Source organism: Chelmon rostratus, chromosome 20 (genome assembly GCF_017976325.1).
Source record: "Chelmon rostratus isolate fCheRos1 chromosome 20, fCheRos1.pri, whole genome shotgun sequence".
Classification (NCBI taxonomy): domain Eukaryota; kingdom Metazoa; phylum Chordata; class Actinopteri; order Chaetodontiformes; family Chaetodontidae; genus Chelmon; species Chelmon rostratus.
Window position 1 is genome coordinate 5,286,492 of NC_055677.1, and position 25,082 is coordinate 5,311,573.

A 25,082-nucleotide genomic window follows, 5' to 3' on the forward strand; every position below is an offset into this window, starting at 1 on the left:
AGCTGGAGATAAGAGGAGAGGTAGAACCCCCCGAGGCCTCATTTCACTGGTATCACTTTTCCAGCTCTGAACACAAGGTGACAGAAGTAACACTTTTTATTTTAGGTGGTGCATCACACTGACATACCATTAAGGCTTGTTTCTAGCTGTCCATCTTGTGGAGCATCCAATTTTTTCTCATTTGCATTTTATTTGGCCCAGTCTTTTTTGAAGTGTGGGTTATTTCAGTTGCTGGTTGGAATTAAAGCTTGTTGCTGTCATGTTTCCACCAGTTTTTATGTTTATTTGCTTTTGTTGATACCCTTTGTTGCCTTTATGGATGATTTCATATGGAACTATCTTTTTACTGTTGCTCTGCTATGCACAACTGCCTGCACACCCTTGCTTAAAAAGTGCTACACGAATAGAATTATTATTATTATTGTTTGTACTGTTTGTATTGTCATTATTAAATCAGCCTAATCCTGGAATGGAAAGAAAAGCTTGCTCACACTTTTCTTGTTCCCCTCTCTTCTTCAACATGACGGATTACTTAAGTTTGAGGCTCATACAGCCTGAGGAGCAACCATTTTTAAGGCTTTTCACCAGTTACCTATTTGATTTTTTTCCTAGGATGGCGAAGGAATGGGCCACCCTGCACTGACTGGTTTGACTGGCGAGTACCTAGTATCTAGTATTAGATAGATAAGCCAATTAGAGGCAAAGTAGGGAGGGTTGAATTTGCACTCCTACATGTTTTTACACGTGAATCCTGCTTAATGTCCATTCAAATAAATACATGTATATAATAAATAATATCAACATTAAGTAATAATATTCAAGAAAAAAGAGCTCTGGTATTGGAATCATATCAAAACTTAAACTCTTAAGTTCGATGTCTGACAGGAAACTGTCTCCTAAACATTAGAGAAAACTAAACATACTGAATCTTTTACCTCTTGTCCCTTCTGGTATTTACAGAGTTGCACATCAGCTTGGGTTTAAAACTGTAAAATCTCGCATCAAACCCAGGATTGAAATATAATTAGTGAGCAAGAGTTTTGTGTTGAAAAAGAGAAGCTTTAAATGACATGTTATGATATGCTGGAGAAATGTATGTAGGATCCATAGAATATACAAATATGCCACGATTTTCAAATGTAGGGTGGTATTACGTGTCCAGTGTGTAAATAATGCATGTGTCTAACAGCTAATGACGGGACAGAGGTGTTGAGCATGTACAGTAATTAGCTGACAGTGTGATCTGTTGTTAGTCTTTGACAGACGATCAGCCGTGACTGATGTGAGCCTCGTCTTCTCTTGGTAATCTGCAGCCACAAGAGGGAGTCCTGGAATACTGTGTGCGTGTGCATGTGCGTGTGTGTAGTCATGCAGGGGGTATGACTTTGTCAGCAGCTGGAGGCAGACTGACTCAGATATATTTAGGAGTAGCGATCTCTTTCCCTGTCACACAAACAGATGAGACACATGCCATCATTCGCTGGCATGGAGTTTGTCTCAGGCTGCCGTCTCTGTGATGGGTTTCTCTTTCTTGTCTTTTGCCCTGCAGGAGTCCACAAACAGAGGTAAAGATGGAGGCCCTTGATCCCTCTTTAAATCAGTGTATTTTTATCTTTTTTTAAAGATGGAAACCACTCACCCCTCCTTCGTCTATTTAACCTAATGACTACCATCAGTGTCACACAATTCAAGTTTATATTGTATTTCATTTGTCCAAAGGGAGTCATATAGTCTGGTGTTCCTCCTTCTCTCTTCTGACTGGGACTCCATGCTGCCCCTCAGCGTTTTACAGCAGATACAAGATGTAATATAACCTCAAGTTCAGGGTCTTTAGGAGTTCACAGAAAAACATGTTCCTCATTTATCTGCCTGGTTTTTGAATGAGGAGATTAGTTTTGTAATTTTGTTCTTGTTTGAATAGATAATTACACGTTGGTTTAATTTAGTTTACTTTCATTTTGCTGTTGTCCAGACATTGAACAAATATCTGAGCGATAGCTACTTTTATGGATGAAATTTGTTGTTTGCTGTCTCTTCTTGCTCATTTTCATGTGTGATTAACTTTACCTTTCTGTAGTTTGTCGTCACCTCAGTACAAGTGTAGTAAAATTTCGTTTTGGTGCTCATGTCATTGAGTGCAGCAGCAACATGTAAGATTTCAGCTCAAATTATCAGAACCGTCTGCTGTCCTTTTTGCGATGCATCTAAATATATTGTATCTGAACAAGATGCTATGATATAAATATGAATGCTTGATACAGATGATTTGGAAGAAAGCATCTGTTAATTTTCTACTGTATTAGTTTGAATTCGTGCAGAAGCAAAGCCAAAGAAACACTTTAAATCAATGCAATAAATCGTGCAGAGACTTTGCTTAGCACAGCAGCTGTTTTTTGCACAGATTAAATCTATCTTTCCATGACTTTCCACCTTAGCAGCATTGCTTATGTAATAAAGGCAATTAACACTAGCTAGTGAATGGTAACACAAGTTATTGTTCACAGGCTGCAGGTCTTTATGGTAATGACAGCATTGCTGAGAAGTCTTTAACCTTGCCAGGCCAGCTGTTTCTCGCTGTTCCACCATTTCTCATCTTTAAAGCTAAACTAAAATAATCTCCTGCTAGCTATAGCTTAGCACAGAGTGAGTGATATCAGTCTAACTCTGGGCAAGAAAGTGAGGCAGCTCTTGATGACCTATCGGTGTTGTGGCAGTCACAACAGGTGTGTAAGCCTGACTGTTAGTAGTTAATTTTACCAAATAAGGTCTCAACACATTGGCACTTTAACTAATTCAGGCCAACTGGAATGAGCACTTAGGTCAGCCAGCATTGAAAATAAACATAGCCAAAGTACAACAAGGGACATTAGATTAAAACAACTGGTAGCATAATGACATAAATCACTGGATTGGAAAAAGTGAAGCTGAAGTGACTTTTTCAGTGTTGGCACCAGAGGATCAGTGGAGTTGAAATTGGAGCAGTTCATTTTGCTGCAATAAAATAGTTTTATTTGCCTCAAGCATATTTTCAAAATGTAAGTGACCACAGAAACTAATTTTCAGATACTATCGGAAAGTAAATTTCATAAAGAAACAATATCCAGAACAAAAACGAGACCAAAGAAAGAGAGGAACACAGACAGCCCTCAGTCATGAACTCACTTGCAGAAACTTTGTCAGCGTCAGATAACGATAACTCAGAGGGGTTTTCCTGCAGGCGCCCAGGAATAAAACAAACATTCAGGATGAACACGGTACAAGACATAATCACAAGGCTCCGCTTTAGTCTGCAAGCACATGTGTGTTTCTGCCCCTGGAGGTGTGCAGTACAGTGAAGGAGGGGCAGGATGATACCCACCTGATGAGTCCACCTTTTACGGGCTTCCTGCTACAGGCGTACCTGTTGGAGAGCCACTGCCCATAAACCTTTCAACTCAATTTACTGCTCCCCCCAGTCTTTTATCTGCCTCTTTGGAACCCCTTGCCTCTACTTGAAAACCAATGTGTCATGTTTTTAACACTGATTCTTAATGTTGACTTATTTCTTAACACACCAAACAAATGCAGAGAGTTTTGTGTGATTCCGCCTCCAGCAGTTGGTTTCAGTTGAACATTCTGTTGCTAGGAGCAACCACCGCTGGCAGAGTTCTAGCTGACATTGTTACGTCCACCATTTTGGCAGATCAGGGACCAGTTATATATCAACAAATATCTTTTATCTACTGCCTGAAAAACATTGTTGGACCACTATCTCGCTGTTTTGTGATTTTTGACTTGTGATTTATTGAATTGAGTTTACTGCGATACGTTTACGGCTAGCAAGCTAGCTAGCTGCTACAGTCTGAGGCTAATGTGTTGCTAACGCTACATTTTAAGTAGTGGGGGTACAGGGGGACGGCTGTTACATGGACTTTTTTTCTCTTGTAACATGGAAGTCAGGAACATGCCGTGAAGTCCACAGGACACACACCCTGTAACTGAGTCCGCAGTCGAAAATCACCCTGATCAGTTTTACAATACAGTACAGAGTTAGAGCAGAAAAACTGGATCAGGTAAGGTTGCTAGCCGATATTTGGTGCTAGCCAGGGTAAAGTTGATGGAAGCAGGGGAGGGACGAAAGTAACACAGTGATACTTTTGTCCCTTTTTTATTAAAGATTTGTTCTTTGCTCATTTTGTTTGCAGGGAATGCCCGGGCTTACAGAGACCTCACCAGTCCAGATGTGTCCGCCACAGCATGGACAGTCTGTTTGAGGTGATTCTACGCTAAGGTGAGTTTGACGTATTGGACCAATTTCATACAATTGCAACATTTAACATGATAAATAGATTTGCGAGAAACATTGGCATTTCCTGGTATTTCCAAAGTATAATTAGGAAAATGGGCTCAGTGCAGAAAAAAGAAATCCAACTCGTGACTGTCATTCTGCATATCATTTGATTATTTTTACTCATGTAATGTAATCTAATGTAAAAGCAGGATTTCACTGCTGTAGTTGGTTGAGGTGGAGCTAATTTTGAACTATTTTGGAAAGGACTGCAACTAATGATTACTTGAATTGAATTATGGATTGATCTGCTGATTAGTCTTGAATAATGGTTAGATTGATTGGTAAAAAAAGAAAAAAAAAAGAAAGAAAAAGCTATCACAATCACCCAGAGTGACACAAGAATCAATTTAAACCATTATCAGAATAGCTGCCAATTAATTTTCTGTTGTCAATTAACTAATTGTTCCATCTTTACTTTAATACTATATTTAAATAAGCAGTATATGTTATAAGCTCTTGTGTTTTGAGTGTCAAAATCTTAATTTGTAATTAGTAACTAACGCTGTCAGATAATTGTAGTGCAGTAAAAAGTACAATGTTTCCCTCTGAAATGTAGTGGAGTCGAAGTAGAAAGTGGCATGAAAACAAAAGACTCAAAGTACCTCAGATTTGCACTTGAGTGCAGTACTGCAGCATCAGCACCACTGTGGTTTTCTGATTTGTAATCACTGTGAATGGTTTTGTCTGGTACTGTTTTCAGTTTCACAGTTCCATCCAGTGAAAAGGTGTCTGTATTGTGTCTCGTTGCTGCATGGCTGCACACCTCCACACAAAGTGAGCGGATTAGTGATGCTCTGCGTGATGAGACGACAAACACAGAAAAACTGCTTCGGTAACGACAAACAAGGGATCAAGTACATCCCAGCAACAATGACTAAAATACAGTTATGAGGAATTTTAGTCACAGAAACAAAACCACAAAGCCTCAGAAATTCACATTGTGTGCACTCCCTTAAGTTCTATTATCTTGTTAAAAAAGCTGAAACCTCGACAGTATTGACATCTTGAAGACGGCTGTCTCCAACAGGATCTCCCATTTCTGTCCCTATCAACTCTTCAGTCGACGTTTTTACCATTTTACTCATTGTCATCAGCTCTATAAGTGAATGTTGGTTCAACTTTGTAAGACACTGAAGAAAAGCTGCAGCTATTCTCCAACTTTTTTATCTTCAGTTGTTTTAGAAGGTCATTTACTGTCAGACTTGGCATTTTTAAATGTCTATAACCACCTCAGAGATTGGGTTGGCATTTCCAGAACTGTACAACCTCTGTCTCAGATAATGAAATAGAAAGTTTTCCTTCTAAGAATGTGTTGTTCTACCTCCTCCTGCCTCCCTTCATGTTTGTTTTTATACTTCTTCAGTCTAGACTCAGCTTGTTAACCCATTTGCAGCAGCTTTGATCATTAACTGTGTGTTTGACATGATTTAGAGTAAATAAGAGGTCCAGTGAATGGGCAGCACCCTCATCCTGTTACAACATGTGAAATATATTTATTCATTATTGTCACTTATTTATCCTTTCATGGTTGTCGTGAATTCTTCTAAAATACTTGATATCATATTTGTCATAAATAGTTATACTTCTTTTTTTGACACCTTGACACTTACCTTTTTCTATCCAGTCTTTCTTAGTTGTTTGCTTATTTATTTTTCTTTCTCTCCCTCTCTAATACTCCAAAATATCTACACCATAATATCATTAAGTTACATAAGAACTGTCAGGGCTGTCCTCCTCCCTGTCCCTGGTAGGACGGTTCTCTCTGGAACAGGAGGTGTGGGGAAGGAAGGCGTCAACTTTTTCCTCATTTTAACTAGGACCTTGTGTAAATAAACTGACCGTCAATGTTGAGTAAACCGGCCTCCTCTGAGGATCTGGGTGCAGTTTTTTAAGGGATCAAGCCCTCAAGGGGCCAGACCCTTCCATGTGGGTTCTGGGGGTGACAGAAAGAAAAAGTACAAATCTGAGTACTTCCACCACTGAAGATGACAACGGTGGTAAAGTCTTTTAAAGTATGAAGTTTTCTGCAGCTGTCTGAGCACTACAAGAGGTTCCCCTTGGGACTTCTGAATGTCTGCTGCTGTTAATGTGTCTGAGAGGCTTTGGATCGATAAAGTCAAACCTCATCGTCCCAGCTGTGCTTATTTGCATTTGGAGGCAACCAGCGCAGCATAGGATGAAGTCAGAGGAGGGTACGATGAGACGTGTAGACAAGCCTCTTTAAAAATAAGATGTGGGCCCATCTTGTTTCTGGTGTTGTTTGACTTTTCTGACAAATCAACCTGAAAACCAGCTTGTTTCAGACGTCAGGATGTGAGGATTTGAATGGAGAGTGAAGGTTCAATGAGTAAAAGTTCATGACAGGATGAATTTTAACTTTCTTTCCCTTTGAAATTGATGAATTGTCCACTGTTCCTGCAGATTTTTGGAAAGTTAGTCTTTGCTTATTAGTAGGGAAAAAATGTATCCTGTTGTATGAAAGACTCACCTCTGTAGGGCAGTTCTGCAATGAGAACAGCAGACATGGCTTGACTGAATGCTGTACTCCAAAGGTAACATAGCATGACAGGCTCCATTGTGCCTCTTTTGAGCGCACTTGTGAGCATGCAAGAAACTGAAGCTGTATGTTTTTGTAGTAATATGACGGAGGATACTATGGCAACCCATTTCTGCCAGAAGGGGGGAAAAATACAAGTGAAAGGAGAAGGAATTCTAAAATAGAAATAGCCTCAATCAGTTAAAATTATAAGATACTAAGTCAAGAGCGTGATTGTTAAGTGAGAAGCCATCAAAATTTTGACTCTCAACATGAAAATGAAAACTTTAAAATCCAAATTATGAGACAAAAGTCAAAATAAGGAGACACTAAGTAGGAATATGTCATAAATTGACTTACTATGAGAATTAGTCATCATTCCTAACTTGATCTATTTTTTTCTTCCATAGTTGAGACATGGAACTGCACATGCTTTGACTTGACTTACTTAATATTACACATAGAGAGAACAGTAAGTTCAAGATGGAGCTTGATTTGTTCTAAAGTTCAGGATTTCTGCTGCTTTGATTTTGACCATTTTTCGGCTGGCGTGGCTCTAGGGATGGCAGTCCGTCCACCACTTTGGTCCAGACTGAAATATCTCAACGACTACCACATGGATTGCCATAATGTTTTGTACATGTCCATGCCCCCCTCAAGATAATCTGTGGTCACTGTGGTTGTCCCTTAACTTCTTAACATCTAGCCCCATCACCAGGTCAGATTTCCACTTTGTTCAATACTTTATGACTAAATACTTGCAAAACTAATGAATTTCTCATCAGCCTGTATGTATAGTAGTATGTTGTTTACTGCTAATTAGCAAATGTTAGCATGCTAACAAGCTAAGCTAAGCTGATGATCATGGTAAATACCTGCTGATCAGCTTGTTAGCATTTAGCTCAAAAGCTCTACTGTGCCTAAGCAGAGACTGACAGGGCCGCTAGCTTGGCTGCAGATACATAGTTCATTATCAAAGTGTAAAATCAAATTGCTGGAGTACCCTTTAATTATGTTTCAAGAGTGGTGAGTCTACATCAACCTACATATGTCAGAAAAATGTAACACCTAAATATCCAAGACATGTTTTTGCTTTGTAAGACAGTTGTCCCATATGTTGTGTCCATGGACTTATGATAGTTAAGTCAAGTCAATCAAGTTGAGGTAAATGTCGAAATTAAATTAAATGCAAAAACAGCTTTCTAGAGCTTTTTATTAGAACATTCAAAATGAAAAAAAAATCTTTACATAATCCATCACTAACAAAAAGCAACAAATAAAAAAGGTGTGATGCATAGATACAGAAGCAAAGCTGAGCATTGAGAAGTCATTACACATTCGAGTGGTTTGAGGAGGTGGAAACTGGAAAGCAATAGGCCAGAGCAACAGGTCTAAAGCAGCGAAAGAGATTAAGACTGGAACACCCTCTGCTCCTGCAGTTCAAAGCTCTGTGTGGATGTACGTGCACGTACTCGCTCATTGGGTCCATAGATTTCTCTCTAGTCCCATATCTGGTCCAGGTCGGACTGTGTGAGGTGGTCAAGGGCTAAGCTACAAGAAGGCACAGGAGTGTGTATTCATGTCCATCTGCATGCATGTGTGTGTTGGCATGATTATTTCTTGCGGTAGTCATCTGCATAGGCTCTGTGATCATCCTGCTCCGGGTACTGGTCTCCGTAGTGCCTCAGTATGTCCTGAAGGCTGGGCATACCCTGTGGGAATTGCTGGTAGGACATGTGAGGCTCCTCCTGGCCGCTCTGGTAGGGCTCTGCCTCATATTGGTCCTGTTCTGGCTGCTCTGGCTGTGGCTCGCGCTCTGCTGCCCCCTGGTTGTGGTCCTCCTCAGCGTAATGCTCAGGCTGGGCCTCGGCGTGGGTCTGCTCTGGCTCATAGCGACGCAGACGACAGTCAGGGTCATGTTCAGGGTCGCAGTGTGGGTTGGCAGGCTCCAGGACCCCGCTTCGGGTGCCATCGGCGTTCAGGTGGGGCTCGTAGGCTTCTGCAGGATAGGGGATGCGGCGGTGAACTCCAGAGCGTGGCTCATTGGGCTTCACAGGGTAGCATTCACGATCGTAGCCGATGAAGCAGTCATAGCCCTCCTTGGTTTTACCTGGGGGGCCGAGAGGATGACGCTCCTCCCGTGGAGGCTCTTCAAAATTGGGAATGGAAAAGGGGTACTGCTGCCTGGGGGTGGGAGGGCCACGGCGGTGCATGGCAGCCGCTTCCTCATGGATTGCAGAGAAGGGATCATTGGGGTTAGACTCTGGAGCCTCCATGCGTGGAGCATATGGGTCATTAAGTTGAGCTTGGGCCATGAATCGGCGCAGGATGGCAAATGAATCACTAGCTGGTGGAGAAGCTGGGGCGCTAGCCTGGCGATACATAGCATAGGGATCAGTAACTCTGTTAGCGTAAGCATCCCTAAACATGGCATACGGGTTCTGCTGAGCAGGAGGAGGGGCAGCACGAATAGCAGCAGCCTCTTCTCTTTCCTCATTCTTGTATGCCTCAGGAGGAGAAGCAAATCTGGTGGCGGTAAGAGGGTTGCAACCTTCCTCAAAAAGAGGGTTGCAGGATCCAGGGCCAGCAGGGGCAGGGGGGTTGGGAGCACGGGGAGCCTGAAGGAACACATCACAGTGGAAACAACATAAATCATTATAATCAAGGCGTAGATGCAAATAAAAACATGAAGCAGCTGTTAAAATTGAATTGGATTTGAAAAAATCTATCACAATAATAGAGCATACCACAAGGGAGGCAGCATAGGCACAGAGGGGGTCCTGGAGTGGATCACAGTTGGGGTACTGCAGGTAGAGACCAGAGGGGGCTTTCTGCACCTGCTTGGGTTTGCAGGTGGGGTCTTTCTTAGGGTCACAGCCGAGGTGAGCGTAGGAAGGCAGAGGTCCGGCAGAGGGTACATGCCCGTGAGCTGCTCTCAGGTGGTACTGCAGACACTCCACATCATCAGAAGAGCAGATGCGCAGCAGCTCGGCCGTCTGCTCCTGAAGCATGAGAAATTTCAATCCACTAACGAGTTAAAATACTGAGAATGTATACCGTAATTTTAAGAGAAGTTTTGAGAAACACTTTGGTACATTGCATGCAAAGAAATACGGACATATTTGTATATAACATACCCTTCGAAAAAAGTGACATCACACTAAAGTATTTAATAACTTGCAGTGTGTATATATAAACACTGTGTGCATACCTTGGAAAGGAAAGGCACTGTAGATGGAGCGTAGTAGTAATATCCTGACTGTGGGTCCTTGGCTGGAGCAGCAGAGCGGACGTAAAGAGGGGCTGGGGCCTTCACTGGTGCCGGGGCGGGGGTGGCAGCTGGGAGCACCAGGGGCAGGTAGGGGTTCTTGCCCTGGACCAAAGCAGCATACAAACAGTAGGGGTCCTTGGTGGGGTCACAGGTTTTCACAGGTGCAGGTTTGGGGGGCTCTGGTTTAGGTTTGGGCCTGCTTGTGTAGGAAGCCACACAGTTGGGGTCATCAGAATCAGCACAGGACTTGTAGATGTCCCCTAGGTGGCGCAAGTAGGCCTTGTAGGAGCGACGTCCTTCAGCACGGTTCTTGTTCTGGAGGTAGGCCAGGTAGATGCGGTCCATCTCCTGAACCTAAAAGGGGAGGGGGAGATAATCGCTGAGCTAGTTCAGATGATGCGACGGCACAGAGCAAAGACTTTGAAGCGATTCCCTATTGATACCCTACCCAGGTTCTGTTTAGTATCAAATACCCATTGTCAGGGTAAGAAGTAGAGCAGCTGTAGTTAGCATTGTTGCAGTGAGTTCTAAGTTAGGTAAGCGGAAAAGCAGATGATAACTGAGAATACAGTATCATCAAAGGTTGTAAAAAGGGGATGTACAATATTTTTCTGCAGGGGTGGAGCAGACTTCTAACCTGCATTAATTGTTTAGGCGTTTTTTTTTTCCTCCTATTGAGGGCACCACAACAAGCTATGAACATATCATCCACATATTATCACGTTACAAAGCTGATATTGGTAGCATATTAGCAAACAGTTTCTGCAGACATGGAACAACATTAGGAGTCGTGTTTCTGTCCACCTCAGCAATGTGTGCACAGTGTTTTGGCTCTGTTTTGGTCTCCACCAACTCCTGTGGGCAAGTCCATGATTTCGACTGGAAAGATCTGAGTTGATTCACTGGCAGGAGCAAGTGGTTTTGTAGAGTGCTTCACAATGCTGTTGTATGCCATTGGCTTCGCCTGTCTGTCTACTTACAGGCTGTCCTACCTTGTTTAAAGCTGAGTAGGTAGCGTACAGTGGGCACCGTTTGACACAACATAGAGTTGTTGTTTCATTCTAAAAGTAGTAGTATAGTAAATGCAAGAAAAGCTATACTTACTGCCTCCTGGTTGCCGTTGTCGGTGAAGAACTTGTACCAGCTCCAGAAGTCAGAGTGCTGTTTGTACCAGCTGATGTTCCTGCGGTTGCGGATCAGCCTCCTGTGTAACTCTGCAGCAGCCGACCTCTCCTGGATACTTTCTCCCGCTGAGAAAGAGAAAAAGGCTTCTGTACTCCCTTGAGAGACACTGAGGCATCAAATTCAAGGACTTTCTCGTGACTTTTAAAGTTTATAATAAGAGATTCAAGGCCTCAAACTTATATTATTACTTATATTTGTGGGATGGGTTGGAGGCATTAAGCCCTAATTATTCTTACTTGTCAAGAAAATTGCGGGTGTTTCACATTAGATATCAATCACAGGGTTAAGTCTTGATGCTACATCGAAGCAAGGTGAGGTGAGGTGATAAATTTGTTACTCTTTAACTAGAAATCACTTTAATGGACTCATTTTTCGACACCTTTCACAGTCTTCACCCCTGGCCAACTGCTTCTGTGTACTTTTTAGAAACGAACACCAAAATGTAAGCGTATGCTAAGCTGCAAAAATCACATATTTACCATCTCCTTTGGGTGTTTGCACAATTGGTCCAGCGGACAAGAATGCTACAAAACAGAGAAAAGCAAAAACAGATGTAAAATCCAGAAGTTGCTGAGGTTGAGATTAAGTCCTGGAAATTGCTTACTGTTCCTATTCTGACTTTTAACGTGTCTGTAATACATAAGTTACAATATATGGCATTAAACCTCAAACACTTACAGGCAGATATTGTTCATTAAATGGGACAGGGGTAATTGGCTGTGCCTGAAGCGCTGGCGACTGCAGCTCTTTGTAGATTTTATAGTTGAGCCTGTAACATCAAACCCCTGCTGTGCTTTCAAAGAGCTGCGTGTGTACTTGTGTGTGTGTGTGTCAGTCATATGTGTGCGTATGTGCACTGTTTGACCCCATGCAGCTGAGGGAAACAGCGGATTCAGCTCTGCCACTGGTTTCTTTTCATCTCCACAGGGAAAAGGTGTTAATGCCTTACAGGAGGAGAGGAAGAGGAGGAGCACCACGAATAAGAAGGGAACAGACTGCAGGTTTAAAGGAGAGATCCAGTGGGGATAATTCAGGGTTATGTGACGCGTGTCGGATGTGGAAAAACATCAATCTCTTGATTAAGAAAAGAGTTTTGATAAACTTTGATGGAGTAATCAGGAAGATGTGCACTGTACCGTGCGAGGTCACCGACAAACAAGCAAAGGTACGAATTTTCAGAAAAATCAAAGAAAGACGAAGAAGGTGACCCAAGGTGATAGAGATATGGAGAAGGAGGAGGGTGGGCTAAATGATGCTGTCTCAGTGTATCCACCGTATTTTTTTTTACAAGCCCGTAAAAAATAGCTGGCACATCTGGAAACAGCAGAGCTTTAGGAGAGCAGAGGAGGAGGTGATGCTGACAGGTACTAATTTTTTACAGGAGCAGAAATGATGAAAGAGCCTCCTCCTCCTTCGACTCTCTTTTTCCCCTTTTAACCGTCTCACGGTGCGATTTTAAAAACCATTTTTAAGGGAAAGATGAGACCTTGCCCCTTTGTAAATACGCCAATCACGCGGAGCGCAAACAGGAAACAGGTGGTGGAGGATCAGCCTCTCCTCGTGTTGAAGCTCAACAGATCATATATGAAGACCACGGGCCACATTATGGTGTACATGAAGTTATTTACAATCACTCTCAGCAAGTGTGACGTAAGTCTGCGTCAGTGAAGTGGTGAATTGCAGAAACCTTTTGCAGTTGAACAAAATCTTGAAATGTAGAAGCCGTAAACTCAGAATTTATTTGTGAAACGTTTTAAAGAAGCAGGTTTTAAAGCAAATAGAAGAGATTAAACATTAATATTAAGTGATATGTGGATGATGATGAAAGAAAAAATGGCAATGAAGTGTACATTTACACAAGTACTTGTACTTTACTTCAGTATTTCAAGGTAATGCCATTGTTCAGCTCTACTCCACTACATTTCTAAAAATACCTAACAGCTGTTAAAATGCGTTTTATTTTAATCAGCTTCAACATAAACTCTCACAATAATCCAATAATATAACAACACCGACATGGAGGGATTCTGCTGCCCAATAAATACTTTTACTATTGATACTGTAAGTACATTTTGCTTGCAATACCTTTTTTTTTTTTACTTTAACTGATGTAAGAGGCTTGTGTGCCTTGAAAAGGAGACAGAAAACTGATTATGCGATGCATACTGTGGTATGAATGGCTCAATCAACATCATTCAACATAACAACTGGTTAGCGAAAATCACGGTGTGAAATTACGATATGTTTTTCCTCCGGTATTTTGGGCTTGTACATATGGATCTAAGCCGAGCGTTTCATTCAAAAATCAGTATATAAACTCATCGTTCAAAGCCGACAAAATTACACGATCGTTGTCTTGATGTAAAAAGCTCTAAATTATAAGCATTTAAAAAAAGATGAAGCTGACATTTCTCATCAGTGCATCCCTGTATAATCAGGACTTGAATGATACATACTTGACTCATAGTACAGTGCTACAGTGCTAATTACTCACTTAATGTTTCATTTTCTATCCGTTTATTCAGTGTTATAGAGGACTGAAACCTTAACGATGCTTTTCTCTTTAGCTTTTTTTTAAAGCAGGAATTGTCAGCCACAGGTTCTCTGTATCAGTTCAGTGTGACCATCGGCTGTGATTACCTGTGGTGGAAAGTAACCAAGTACATTTTCTCAACGTATTTGTATTTCACTACAAATTTTAGGTACTTGTACTTGTCTTTTTTATTCATGCCAAATTGCACCGGATTCCAAAGGGAAAGAATTTAATAATAATTTTCAGGATAAGATACGACACACAAAACATATAATGAGCTTATAAAATATGTTTCATTGTTATAAAACAAAATAAAGCTGAAAGAATTCGTCGATTAATCAGTTTTAGTATAACTACAAACTTAATATCTGTCTAAAACATGACATTTGAACATTTCACATTGGACTCTGGTGCTAATTTTATGGACTAAATGGTTAATTAGTTAATGGAAAAAAGAAAAAGAAACAGCTCTCAATTAAACAACCCGACAGTATTTAAAATTAGCTCCATCTCTACAACAGTACCACTCACAGGGGCCCTTTTTCTGCATTATACTTACAAGCTTTTACTTGTAATGGAGTATTTATACAGTGTAGTATTGCTACTTTTACTTGAGTAAAGGATCTGACTACTTCTTTCACTGCAAAGCCGTGTATACGGACAGTATATACGACCATAATACTACCATGAGTGTGGTGACAGATATTTCACATCCCCGCTGTGTACTCACCGGGCAGCAGCATCACAGCCAGCAGAGCCGAGATGAACGCACCGGAGAAACTGGTTCTCCTCCTTCCAGCCATGACTTCACCTCCTCCTCTCCTGCCAATACCAAACACAGCAACATTCAAAAACATGCTTTACTCCCGTAACTCACCACTTCATCACTTGCACATTTTTCTGCCTCAAAATCTTGACATTTTTAGTTTGACACAAACTTGAGTGGCACAAAATGCCAGGGATGTAAAATCATATTTTTATGCACTAGTGTAGCTGTTTTCACTAATTTCCTCTACAGCTGCATATTCAGAAGCAGATCTCCTCAGAACAAGAGCTCCAAAGGATGTTTGGTTACCAGCATGAGTGGCCGGTAGTTACTTACAAACCCAGTGGAAGGTGTTGAACTTCCACTCCAGTCACAGCCTGAGACTGCAGACCTGTGCTAGTTTTCACCTGGAGAGACTGCTGAAGTGACCCCTGCAGCTCGGAAGCAAACTCTGATTCGGAGGCTTTAAACTCTCATGTTGCCAGAAGGCTCCCGGCTGAGCGGAAGCTTCTGGTTTGTCATCATAAAACCAGAACCAGGTGTTGCTCAGATGTCAAACTTGACTTCAACCTGAACTTGGATCCCTGTAAATACCGAAAGTAAACATGCAGAAGTGCAGAATCACCACAGAGTCTCTTACCTGTCGTTATCTTTTTGGCGTGGCTGTCTGCGGATCCAGATGTGGACTCAAGTGAAGCCTCACGGGCCGGATGACTCAGTCCACCTGGGCTCAAACACTAAGTGTGTGTGTGTGTTTGTGGGTGCGATAGAGGGTCCCGGTGCACCCTGTCCCTGCGGCCCTTCTGAAAGACTGCCCTGACGAAGGGATCGGCCAGGGTTTTAAACCCAACACACACGCAACAAGCATTCATTAACACTCACACAGAAAAACACACGCTGGGACCACCTGAGGGGGTCAAGGGCCACCTTAACAAGATCCCTGATTGGCTGGAACTTTCTGAGAGATCGGACCAATCGCAGGCACCGTAATTAAAGACAGGAAAAGCGAGGTGGGAGGGCTTGAAGCAGAGATGGAGACGTGGAGTAAGAGAAGTTTTCTCAAGGTGTGTTTTTTTTTTTTATTTAATGAAATTAACAATTAATTCTATGAGTCACATTTAAAGTTAGAGATGAGGATTTGGATCTTTGTTTTTGGGAAGCAACAATCACTCCCAATCAGGAAGAACACAAGACAGAAAGGTGCAGCGAGAAAACATCAGGAAATAATGAAGGGGAGCTGAGATGCCACATAAGCAACTTCTCAGAGACCCTCAATGAGGGCCAAACCACAGCTTCTGTCTAAACCTGAACACACACACACACACACTCACACAGAGGGACAGCTGGTCTACACATGAGGAATTTGATAATCTACAGTTTCCTCCACAGTTTAACTGTGTTCAGGCATGCCAGCCATGTCAGACACACACGTACACATCCACAGTGATGTTAGTGGGTCTCTGAAAGCACCGTATATCTGCAGAGTGTGTGATGCAAGATCAGCACATGTGACTGGATTAGCCTGTAAAGACCCTCAGTGGTTCCTCTCGGGAGGTGTTATTAGCTTATGTACATATCGACTGAAAAAAATTGTGTTTTTCACACCAAAATTGACTTAACCCCCAAATAAATCCTGTTTGTTGATGTTTAAACGTAATCTTGGTGTAGTTTAGAGGACATTTTGGGAAAGAGCCACCATGTTAACACTTAGCTTAAATAAACACTCGCTTAAGAAGCAGAGACCAAACTTCTTTATTTCCCTATTTTATGCACACTTAGACACATCATTCATGTACAGTCAATGTGCTTTGTGTAATATTGGGCTGTTTCTTTTAGTTTGTCCCTTAATTTCCATTATGGGAAAATCCCCTTAAAGCCCCTTAAAACTTAATGAGATGTTTAATGAGTTTTTCATTAAACTTTAAATATTTATGACAAAATAAACAGCAAAGTTTTGAAAGAAACGTAGTTCTTGTGGACAAGATCAACAGTTTATCACTCTGAAACTCAGCTGATCACTTCATCGGGACTAGCTGAACCAATTGCGGCCTGGAAACACGAGCAAACAGCCCACCATCTGTCGTTTGATCCAAAGGTTGATCAATTCTGATTGGTGCGTGAAAGTTATGTGACATTACCTGTACGTAAGGGAGCCCCGCCCTCTTCAAAACCACTCAGACCAGAAAAATTAGACCAGAAATCTGAGGTGAAATAACCATAATTGTTGTAATTGTAGCTGATATTTCTGTGTTCATGCAGGAATTTGTTGGTTGAAAATATGTTTTCTGGCCCTTTAAGTTCTGTGAGTACTACAGTACGCAACAAAGTAGAATTTAGTAGAATTACAAGAGAATTAGCAGCTGCACTAAATTACCAAAGATAAAAGTACTTTTTTTTTTTTTTTTGCAAAATAACCTCTTACAGAATATGTACTGTATTATGTGATTGGATTACCATGATTAATGCACTTGTGTACACTTCTTTGTTTCAGATGGTAAACATGGAGCTGATTTTAACTACTGTATATTCTGCTGGGCATCCCAATCTGTAATTATACATCAGACTTTATCAACAGATTCAGATTATTAATATAAATATAAAGTATGAAGTAGCAAAGTAGAAACAGTCAAGTACAGTACAAGTACCTCAAAATTGTACTTGAGTAAATGTTCTTTGTTACGTTGAACTTGACCGGCCTGCACAGAGCTCTGTTCTGGATCAAGATGTTCAACAATCGCCTCTGTCTGTCTCTCTGTGGTAAATCCTGCAATACGTATACAGATCTGAGATCAGTTAATGCAGCTCTCCTGGCTGTTCTCTTCCTGGGCTCAGGGCAGAACCATGACTGTCTTCTTGTCGGCAGTGGGTTGTTTAGGATCCAGGATATTTTAAAGACATTTAGCCAGTGTTCTGGCTACATTCAGCCCAGTTTGAGCTATCTGAGCTTTGTGTTGAAAATTTACACCTAAGTATGGAGTGAATGAGCTGATGTTCTGGGTTTCTGGATGAAATACATGCTAGATCAAACATTGTCCCAGTCAAGTTCAAGGCCCTGTCCCTCCAGGTCACGGTTCCATCACCCCGAGAGGTTTGACATTAGAGATGAAATCATTATAAATGGTGGACACCGAAGCAGTCGAGGATGTTCCAGGGTTAACCCATGAGAGGCTAAAGGCGAACCTTATGGGACTCCATAGGCACGCATTGCTGAGCTCAACTGCAGATAGAGGAACCAGGACAATCCAGAAAGAGAATAACACTGGAATGAGAGTAATGCTTTTCTATCACGCAGATCCTGAAGGCTACAGACTCCCCCAGAGATCCGCCCATCCCTGAAATATGGACCCGAGTTCTGGAGTAAACTATAATCATATCAAACTGGAGAACAGTCAGAGTTCGATATTACAACCCATATATCTCTGGATATTGGGCCAAATTTGAATTACACACGGATCGAGGTTTCACTCTGCAGAGCAGTGCATCAGCAGATTGCTGTTTAGGTTTTTATCTACGATTTCTCTCGCTGTAAAGCACCCTTTTTAGGAAAAGTGCTGTAGACATAACATTTATTTTACTTGTAATGTGCCTGCATGGTGAAACTGCATTTCAAAAATCTAATATTTTTTTATGTTTTTAAGCCTGCACATGCAGCTGGTTTATGTCACTATGCATCATCTCAGGGGAAATCATCATACGCTAAAATTTAAGTTCATACAAGTCAAGGCGCATTAGAAGTGATTCTAATCTAAATGTAAAGTCAGAGGTGTCATAAGTAGGGAAAATGGTGAGGCTGACAACATCTCTACACGACAGCCAGCTATTTTACTTCATCTGCTCCGTATTTTTTTTTTTTTTACCATTTCCACATTTTTCTGCAGCCCCTTTCCTGTCCCATCATGCCCCAACTGAACATTTAGCGGTCATGTTAACACTGTATCTCGTATGTAATTAACGTTTGCTAACAGGTGTTTCGCGGAGCCCACAAACCTACAATCCAGCCGGCAGCAGATTCAAACACGACGACGGCAAAACCATACTCATAATTTTCTCTAAAGCTGGAATGTGAGGGATTCTCAGAATTCACAGACACCTGGTTCACAGAGACAGCTCTTTTTTTTTGTAAAAACAAAAAGACTTTATTTCAGTACGGTGGTGAGTGACATGTAGGAGGACGGGGGCTGTACAAATAAGAGAGAGCTTGTAGTCAGAATAAGCCCAGTTTCATTTTCTTATGTACAGGTGTTCAGATGCTGTCATCACTGGAGGTCGTCGTCGTCAAACAGATCCTCAAAGTCTGCGGGTAGAACACAGAGAAAGAAGACAGGACCAGAAGAAAAGAGACAAAGCAGGTGAAAAGGGTTAAAATTAGTCCAGCTGTTTCCCAGAGCTCCTTCATTCCCAGCCAATTATGCGACATATAATGACGTTTTTTATTCTAGTTACAGAGTTTAGACCAGATTCTCAAATGCTGTTTGCACTTTTATCCAGGGAGGCTCCTGTTTGAGAAGTTAGCAGGCTGATGTGGACTCTGCTGGCTTAAATGACTATTTATTTACAGCTCTGCTATCAGCAAACAGGGACTGACCACAGACTGTTTCTTTATTCATCAAACCTGAGGACTCCAGCTGACTCCACACTTTGTATGTCCACACAGTGAACACACTGCAATCACAAGCTATGATTAGAGCTGAAATGATTAATCAGATAATAAATTAATTTGTTCAACAATTTACAGATTACCTGGTGCTTTAAGTCAGTTTTCAAGCAAAATACACAAAAGAATCAGTTTCCAGCTTCTCAGATAGTTCAGAATTTCTTTGGTTTCTATCAAATTGAACAGAATTCCTTTGGGTTTTGACTTATTGTGATTTTGTTGTTTTTTTCAGGATTATTCAATCAATGGAGAAAATAACGGACAGATTATATAATAATGAAAAGAATTGTTAGCTGCAGCCCCACTTATCAAACCCTTACTCCTCTTTTTTAATATCAATGATAATAACTATTTCCTCTCTTATTATTGTAAATAAGTGGTTGCAGCTGTAGTTTATGTAGACTTGATTCATACATACTAAATTTACATAAATCTATAAGCGGACACTGATCCTGAGAAACTCTTTCTGTCATGTCTGGGGTTTCCAGGAACAGGAGAGTCCTGTGTTTCACCTAATTAGGGACAGACTACAAGTCAAACAGCCCCTTGGCTACCCAGAACCCCCTGCAAATATGAACATACCTTATTTTCACCATGTGGTCTAACAACAATTGCCCACGTGTCACACTGTTCAGTTGACCTTTTAACACGGCTTAACATCACATCGTCGTGTCCACGTCGGGGCCAGAGGACGCCTCAACCTCAGCTTACAGCTTCCTGAGCCACATTACAGGGCAAAGTCTCTCTCCTGATCACTTCAGCACATGACATGCGCATATATGAAAAGATGAGTGTCTAAAGCTTTAGAGTCCCATTAGTGCCACTGAATACTACATTACGTACTCTAATCGTGTGTACAAGCTGCATCTATTTCAGGCATTGCAATACTTAGAGTGAATTCATGATTAGCATGAAGGGCCCTCATGGGAGTCAAATCCTTGTTAGTGCCATAAGCTAGGACGTGCTATACATGAGAATTCACAGAATGGCAGTTTCAAGTGTGAACGACCGGAGCGAAGTAAAGGAGTGTGTGTGTAAAGCAGCTGACTGGCGATGTGTCCTGCTGAGTTTTAGTCTGACAGCAGCTATAAACTCACTTTACCATCCTCCTCTTCTCTCCTCTTTTCCTCTTTTTAACAATCAGCTCTTTTCTTTCTAGGTCATGTGCTGCTGAGCCAAAATTGTTTTCGCCTGCAGCCGACGCTGCAAGACGGAAAACAGATTAGGTTAGTGTTTTAGAGCGTCCTCTGTGTGTGCCCACTCGCACATAAACTGACGTTTACAGGGGAACAACATGATTTCTGAGGGTTGATTTGAGAAGACGATGTGGTTAAGCCAAAAAGAAAACTGAATAATGTGCTTACCGAACAAAGATTTTAAGTGCATTTATTTTTCTTATGTTCCATAAGAAACTTTCCTTCTAATATGATGCTGCTGAATGTTGAGCTTTTTTACTTTACTGTGTACATCTGTTTGAACAGTTCAGTCATGTGTTTCCGCTTAGTGTTGTTCAGTTTGACTTAAAAAGAAAGCTCAACGTGGCCAAATGATCAGGTTTCTCTAAAGGAAGTATATGTGTGTGAACCAGTTTTGACAACCCTGATTCCAAAAAAAGTTGGCCAGACTGTAATCATTTGCTAATTAACCTTTAATGACAACAGTTTTACGAAGTGTTCCCGATCTTATGTATTAATCTCCTTTATACAATCATGCGTTCACAAAGTGTTGAACCTCGCTCCATCCTCGCTGTGAACGGCCGAGCCTTTCGAGGATGTCCCGTTCACACCCAATCATGATACTATCACCTGTTACCAATCAACCTGTTTACCTGTGGAATGATCCCAACAGGTGTTTTTTTTAACATTCCACATCTTTCCCAGGCTTTTTTGTTGCTCCTGTCCCGACTTTGAAATGTGTTGCTTCACCGAAATTCAGAACAAGCAGATATTTACAAAAGTCAATGAAGTTGAAGAGATAAAAACATTAAATATATTGCCTTGTACTGTTTTCAATTGAGTATATGTCAAAAAGAATGAGCAAATTATCACAATGTGCTTATTTATGTTGTACACAGCATCAGAACTTTCTTGGAATCGGGGATGTATATTTACAGGTGTCACCTGACTATTGAAAGAGGCAAATGAGTACACTGAAGCTTCTTTGATGCGTCACACCATGCAGATTTGATCATTCTAGTTCCAGCTGTGATACAAGTCAAGGAATTTAAGATTATTGCTGAGACTGGCTGTCACACTGGATAAAAGTAATAAAACAAGATTATTAATTTTGTGTTCAGCTCTGCACACTTCCTCCTTGTTGCACTGCTGACATATTCTGCTACTGTATTAAAAGAACAAATACACAGTGTGTGCATTTGATCATTTAGAAAAAAGACTGTGACTTACCATTAAAGAAATCAGAGTGCACTGCCTTTTCATTGGCTGCCAGGTCCATTAGCAGACCGCTGCTGCCTCCTGCCTGTTAACACACAGTAATGCAGTAATGTTTTATGGCATTCGCAGGTCACACTCACACACAACTTTACATTAAATGTAAAAGGGGACAGAGAGGCTACTACTACAGAATAATACAATACAGGAGTAAATACCCTTCAATCTGATGCTTCAATCATACAGTTTCCTTTTAATGGGATTACTGAAGGCCAGCTCAGCCCGTAGAAATAAAATGTTTGATTTAATGTACAAAAAGCTCAGGATGGGACAATCATTTCTGCAAAATATCTTTTTTTTTTTTGTGCACAGATCTGCAGGGTTAATGTTACATACAAAGACATGTTTACATTTTTCTTACATCGATGTACTCTTAAAAATGCAGATCTTGACATCTTGGTCTTGCACATACCAGAGCTTTTTTTGTACACTCTCAAAAGCAGCATTCAGAAGTAGCTGTATTCTTTTTACCCACACGCACACATACATACATATATTTAAAGGCTGTGATGCTTCTGTGATACTCATTGTATTGTACAGAAAGAACTGTTACTATCCTGTAATTAATTTATAATCCTGTAATGTAAAAAAAAAAAAAAAAAAAAAACAGCAGTGGTGGAAAGAAATGAAGTATATTTACTCAAGTACTGTATAATTGTATATATACAGCAGTATATAAAGTATTCAAATGAGCTGCAACATTAATGTGGTACGAACAATAGTCTATCAACAATTATAATGCAATAATTAAATAATTCTGCGTGATGACGAATTTTTAGTTTTGGTACATTTTGACGCTGAAAACGCTTGTTCTTGTGTATCAGTGTATTTCTAGACTATGGTATTGCTTATTTTACTTGAAAATGAGCTGAGTACTTCAAGTGTTTAAAAGTAGCGCCGTATATTCAAGTTTAATATGAACAAACAACCCTAACAGTATCATGCTAGCCCTGTTTAAAAAGTCTAATGAGAGAAAACACACCGTCTAACCCAATATTGATTGATTAATTAATGGTTTATAATAAAGCATAGAGTATAAATAGTTTTCCAGGCGATTCCACCTGAGTATTAATAGGTTAAGGTTTGTTCAGGCTCAGAGAAGGGAATACAGACTTAAACACAACACCTGAACCGCATGTAGTTCATGAACTGAACGTTGTATTATATATGTATATATAGGAAAGGCTGCACATCGACTTTATCTAAGCTTTATTTTTATAAGACTAACGTAACTCTAACGTTACTGAGCTAGTTAGCATTAGCCAGTTTTTTGGAGCGATTACGTTGGTATTTTCGCTTCAAATGTGTTAACCTGCCTCGTCCAGATCCACGTACGGTCCAGCTCCTTCAGGAAACATCTCATCCACCGCGGGTTTCATTATGTTTTCAGTTCAGCAGTGTAAAAGATGTCGTTCGTAGCTAGCTCGACCGGTTTATCAGCACACAAAAACAAAACAACTGTGTGCATCACTAAAATGTGCTCGGCTGCCTCCACTTGCGATCTCATTTGGTCCGCGTTTTAGCTCCGATAGAAAGACTGAATATAGCAGAACAGAAGCAGTTTTAAGGAAATACATTTTAGTAATATTAGTCATCAAAATAGTTTGCCTTGTCATATCAGTCGTGTTCAGTAGTTCAACAGTGTCCCAAAGAGAAAAATCATTTTATAGACATCCTTACATATTTGGAAAATGTTTTATTCACTGCACATTACATATATATGTATATATGTTATTCAGTCCTACAGAAGGGCTACATACTCTGCATTTGTTTTCTATATGTATGGCTACACTACAAACAGTATTATTCTTGTTATGCTATGCTATGCCTCTCCTTCACCACATTTAACATCCTCATCATCTTTTTTGAAAAAATGCTTTCTCAGGATATCTCTACAGCTCCCTCCAGCTCCCCTCTCAGTGTTCATGCCCTGCGTTGGTCTCATATCCTAGGGTGTCTCCGAGGTGCTGGTGGGCAAAGAAGGCCCGGGCCATCTCGTTGATGTGGTTGTAGGCGCCGATGGATCTGAAGTATTCAATGTAGTTCCAGAAGTCAGAGGTGGAGTAGGGCCAGTAGGGAACAGCTGGTGGTTCATCATACGGCACTAAAGACACACAGCAGGTCAGGGAAGGAGAGGTACCTCAAATTTTTTTTTAAATACTGTACTTGAGTAAATGTACTCAGATTCCACCACTACTAAAATGTGTTCACTTCAGTACAGAACAAAGACAAAGCTGATTCATTTTTGAATTTCAAGTTGAATTAAATAGAACAGAAGAGGAAGTGCAAAGATGGAAAACTGCAACTCTGAGGTATTTGTGTTGGTTGCAAAATATGAGGGCATCTAAAAGGAGAGAAGGAACGTTATTTATATACAGTACCTCCTTCTGGGATGACTCTGGCCTCTGTGAGGAGGAGAGAGAGAAGAAGAAATTAACATTCCCAAGCATTCCAAGGCTTCCCAAATACAAAGACGGGATTCAAGTGCGGAAAAGTGAACTTTCTCCCAGAGGGCTGCAGGATACCTGCTCCCTCCTCAAATATTATTGCTGACCAGTTCACACACACACGCAGTCTGAAGCATAGAGATGTCCTCATTGGACAGAGTCGTCTTTGTTCACATGCAGTCACCAAAAACAAATGCTCTGCTGTAGATGCAACACATTCACATGTGGGCGAATCACACATTCATGATTCATATTTAATAAGAATTAGTGCATGCATTTATCAAACTGTGTCGTTACTTCACCGCTGCACATTTTTACTGAACAAACAGACTAAACTTGTGCTACGACATGCCAACTGTTGCCTTCAAGAGATTATTAAAACGGAAGTATAATTTATAGAGTGAAAAAAGAGACTCACCACTGAGCTGACAGGCAAAAAGGCAGAGGAGAACACTGAGCAAGACCAACAGCTTCATCTTGCCCTCCTAAATGAACAGAAACGCCTGTGATGCTCCAGATATTAACCCAGTCTATCTATCTCTCAGTCTATCAGGGATCACACATTGCATAAACATGGAGACTTTACTCATTCCTAAAAAAAGTCACTCTCTTCTGGCATTTCATTATGATGTAGTGAGAGTAAATTGATATTAAGGTAGCTGAGATTTTGGCAGATGTTTACCTGTAGGTGGCTTGTGACGGCGTGCAGAGAGATGCTGCTGGTCCACTGTGGTCTGTGGTGTGAGGGGCTCAGCAGAGGAAGAGCTACTAGACCTCCACTGTGCACACACACACACACACACATTCAAGCCATGCCCAGATTAGACTGCATTTACAGAGAAACCCTTCCTTGATATTTCCAGGTGGAATAAACATATAGTGCCCTCTAACCACTGATGTTACATGGATT

At 41.0% G+C, this 25,082-nt stretch overlaps 3 protein-coding genes across 3 annotated transcripts; all 3 read right to left on the reverse strand.

The window, feature by feature from the left end:
- Positions 1-8,479: 8,479 nt before the first annotated feature.
- Positions 8,480-14,658, reverse strand: and1 (actinodin1). Its single transcript, XM_041961921.1, has 7 exons — positions 14,586-14,658; positions 11,802-11,846; positions 11,242-11,387; positions 10,078-10,491; positions 9,617-9,868; positions 9,269-9,484; positions 8,480-9,046 (listed from the first exon to the last, which is right to left on the reverse strand). Exons 1-7 carry the CDS (start codon positions 14,656-14,658, stop codon positions 8,480-8,482), a joined length of 1,713 nt encoding a protein of 570 aa, XP_041817855.1.
- A 4,080-nt stretch (positions 14,659-18,738) lies between these two features.
- cops9 (COP9 signalosome subunit 9) lies at positions 18,739-23,184 on the reverse strand. Its single transcript, XM_041961698.1, has 3 exons — positions 23,038-23,184; positions 21,681-21,749; positions 18,739-18,915 (listed from the first exon to the last, which is right to left on the reverse strand). The coding sequence occupies exons 1-3, from the start codon at positions 23,102-23,104 to the stop codon at positions 18,878-18,880; spliced, it is 174 nt and encodes a 57-aa protein (XP_041817632.1). The 5' UTR covers positions 23,105-23,184; the 3' UTR covers positions 18,739-18,877.
- Positions 23,185-23,419: 235 nt separating this feature from the next.
- Positions 23,420-24,899, reverse strand: otos (otospiralin). Its single transcript, XM_041961867.1, has 4 exons — positions 24,855-24,899; positions 24,591-24,657; positions 24,107-24,130; positions 23,420-23,829 (listed from the first exon to the last, which is right to left on the reverse strand). The coding sequence occupies exons 2-4, from the start codon at positions 24,646-24,648 to the stop codon at positions 23,642-23,644; spliced, it is 270 nt and encodes an 89-aa protein (XP_041817801.1). The 5' UTR covers positions 24,649-24,657; positions 24,855-24,899; the 3' UTR covers positions 23,420-23,641.
- Between the last annotated feature and the right edge of the window lie 183 nt (positions 24,900-25,082).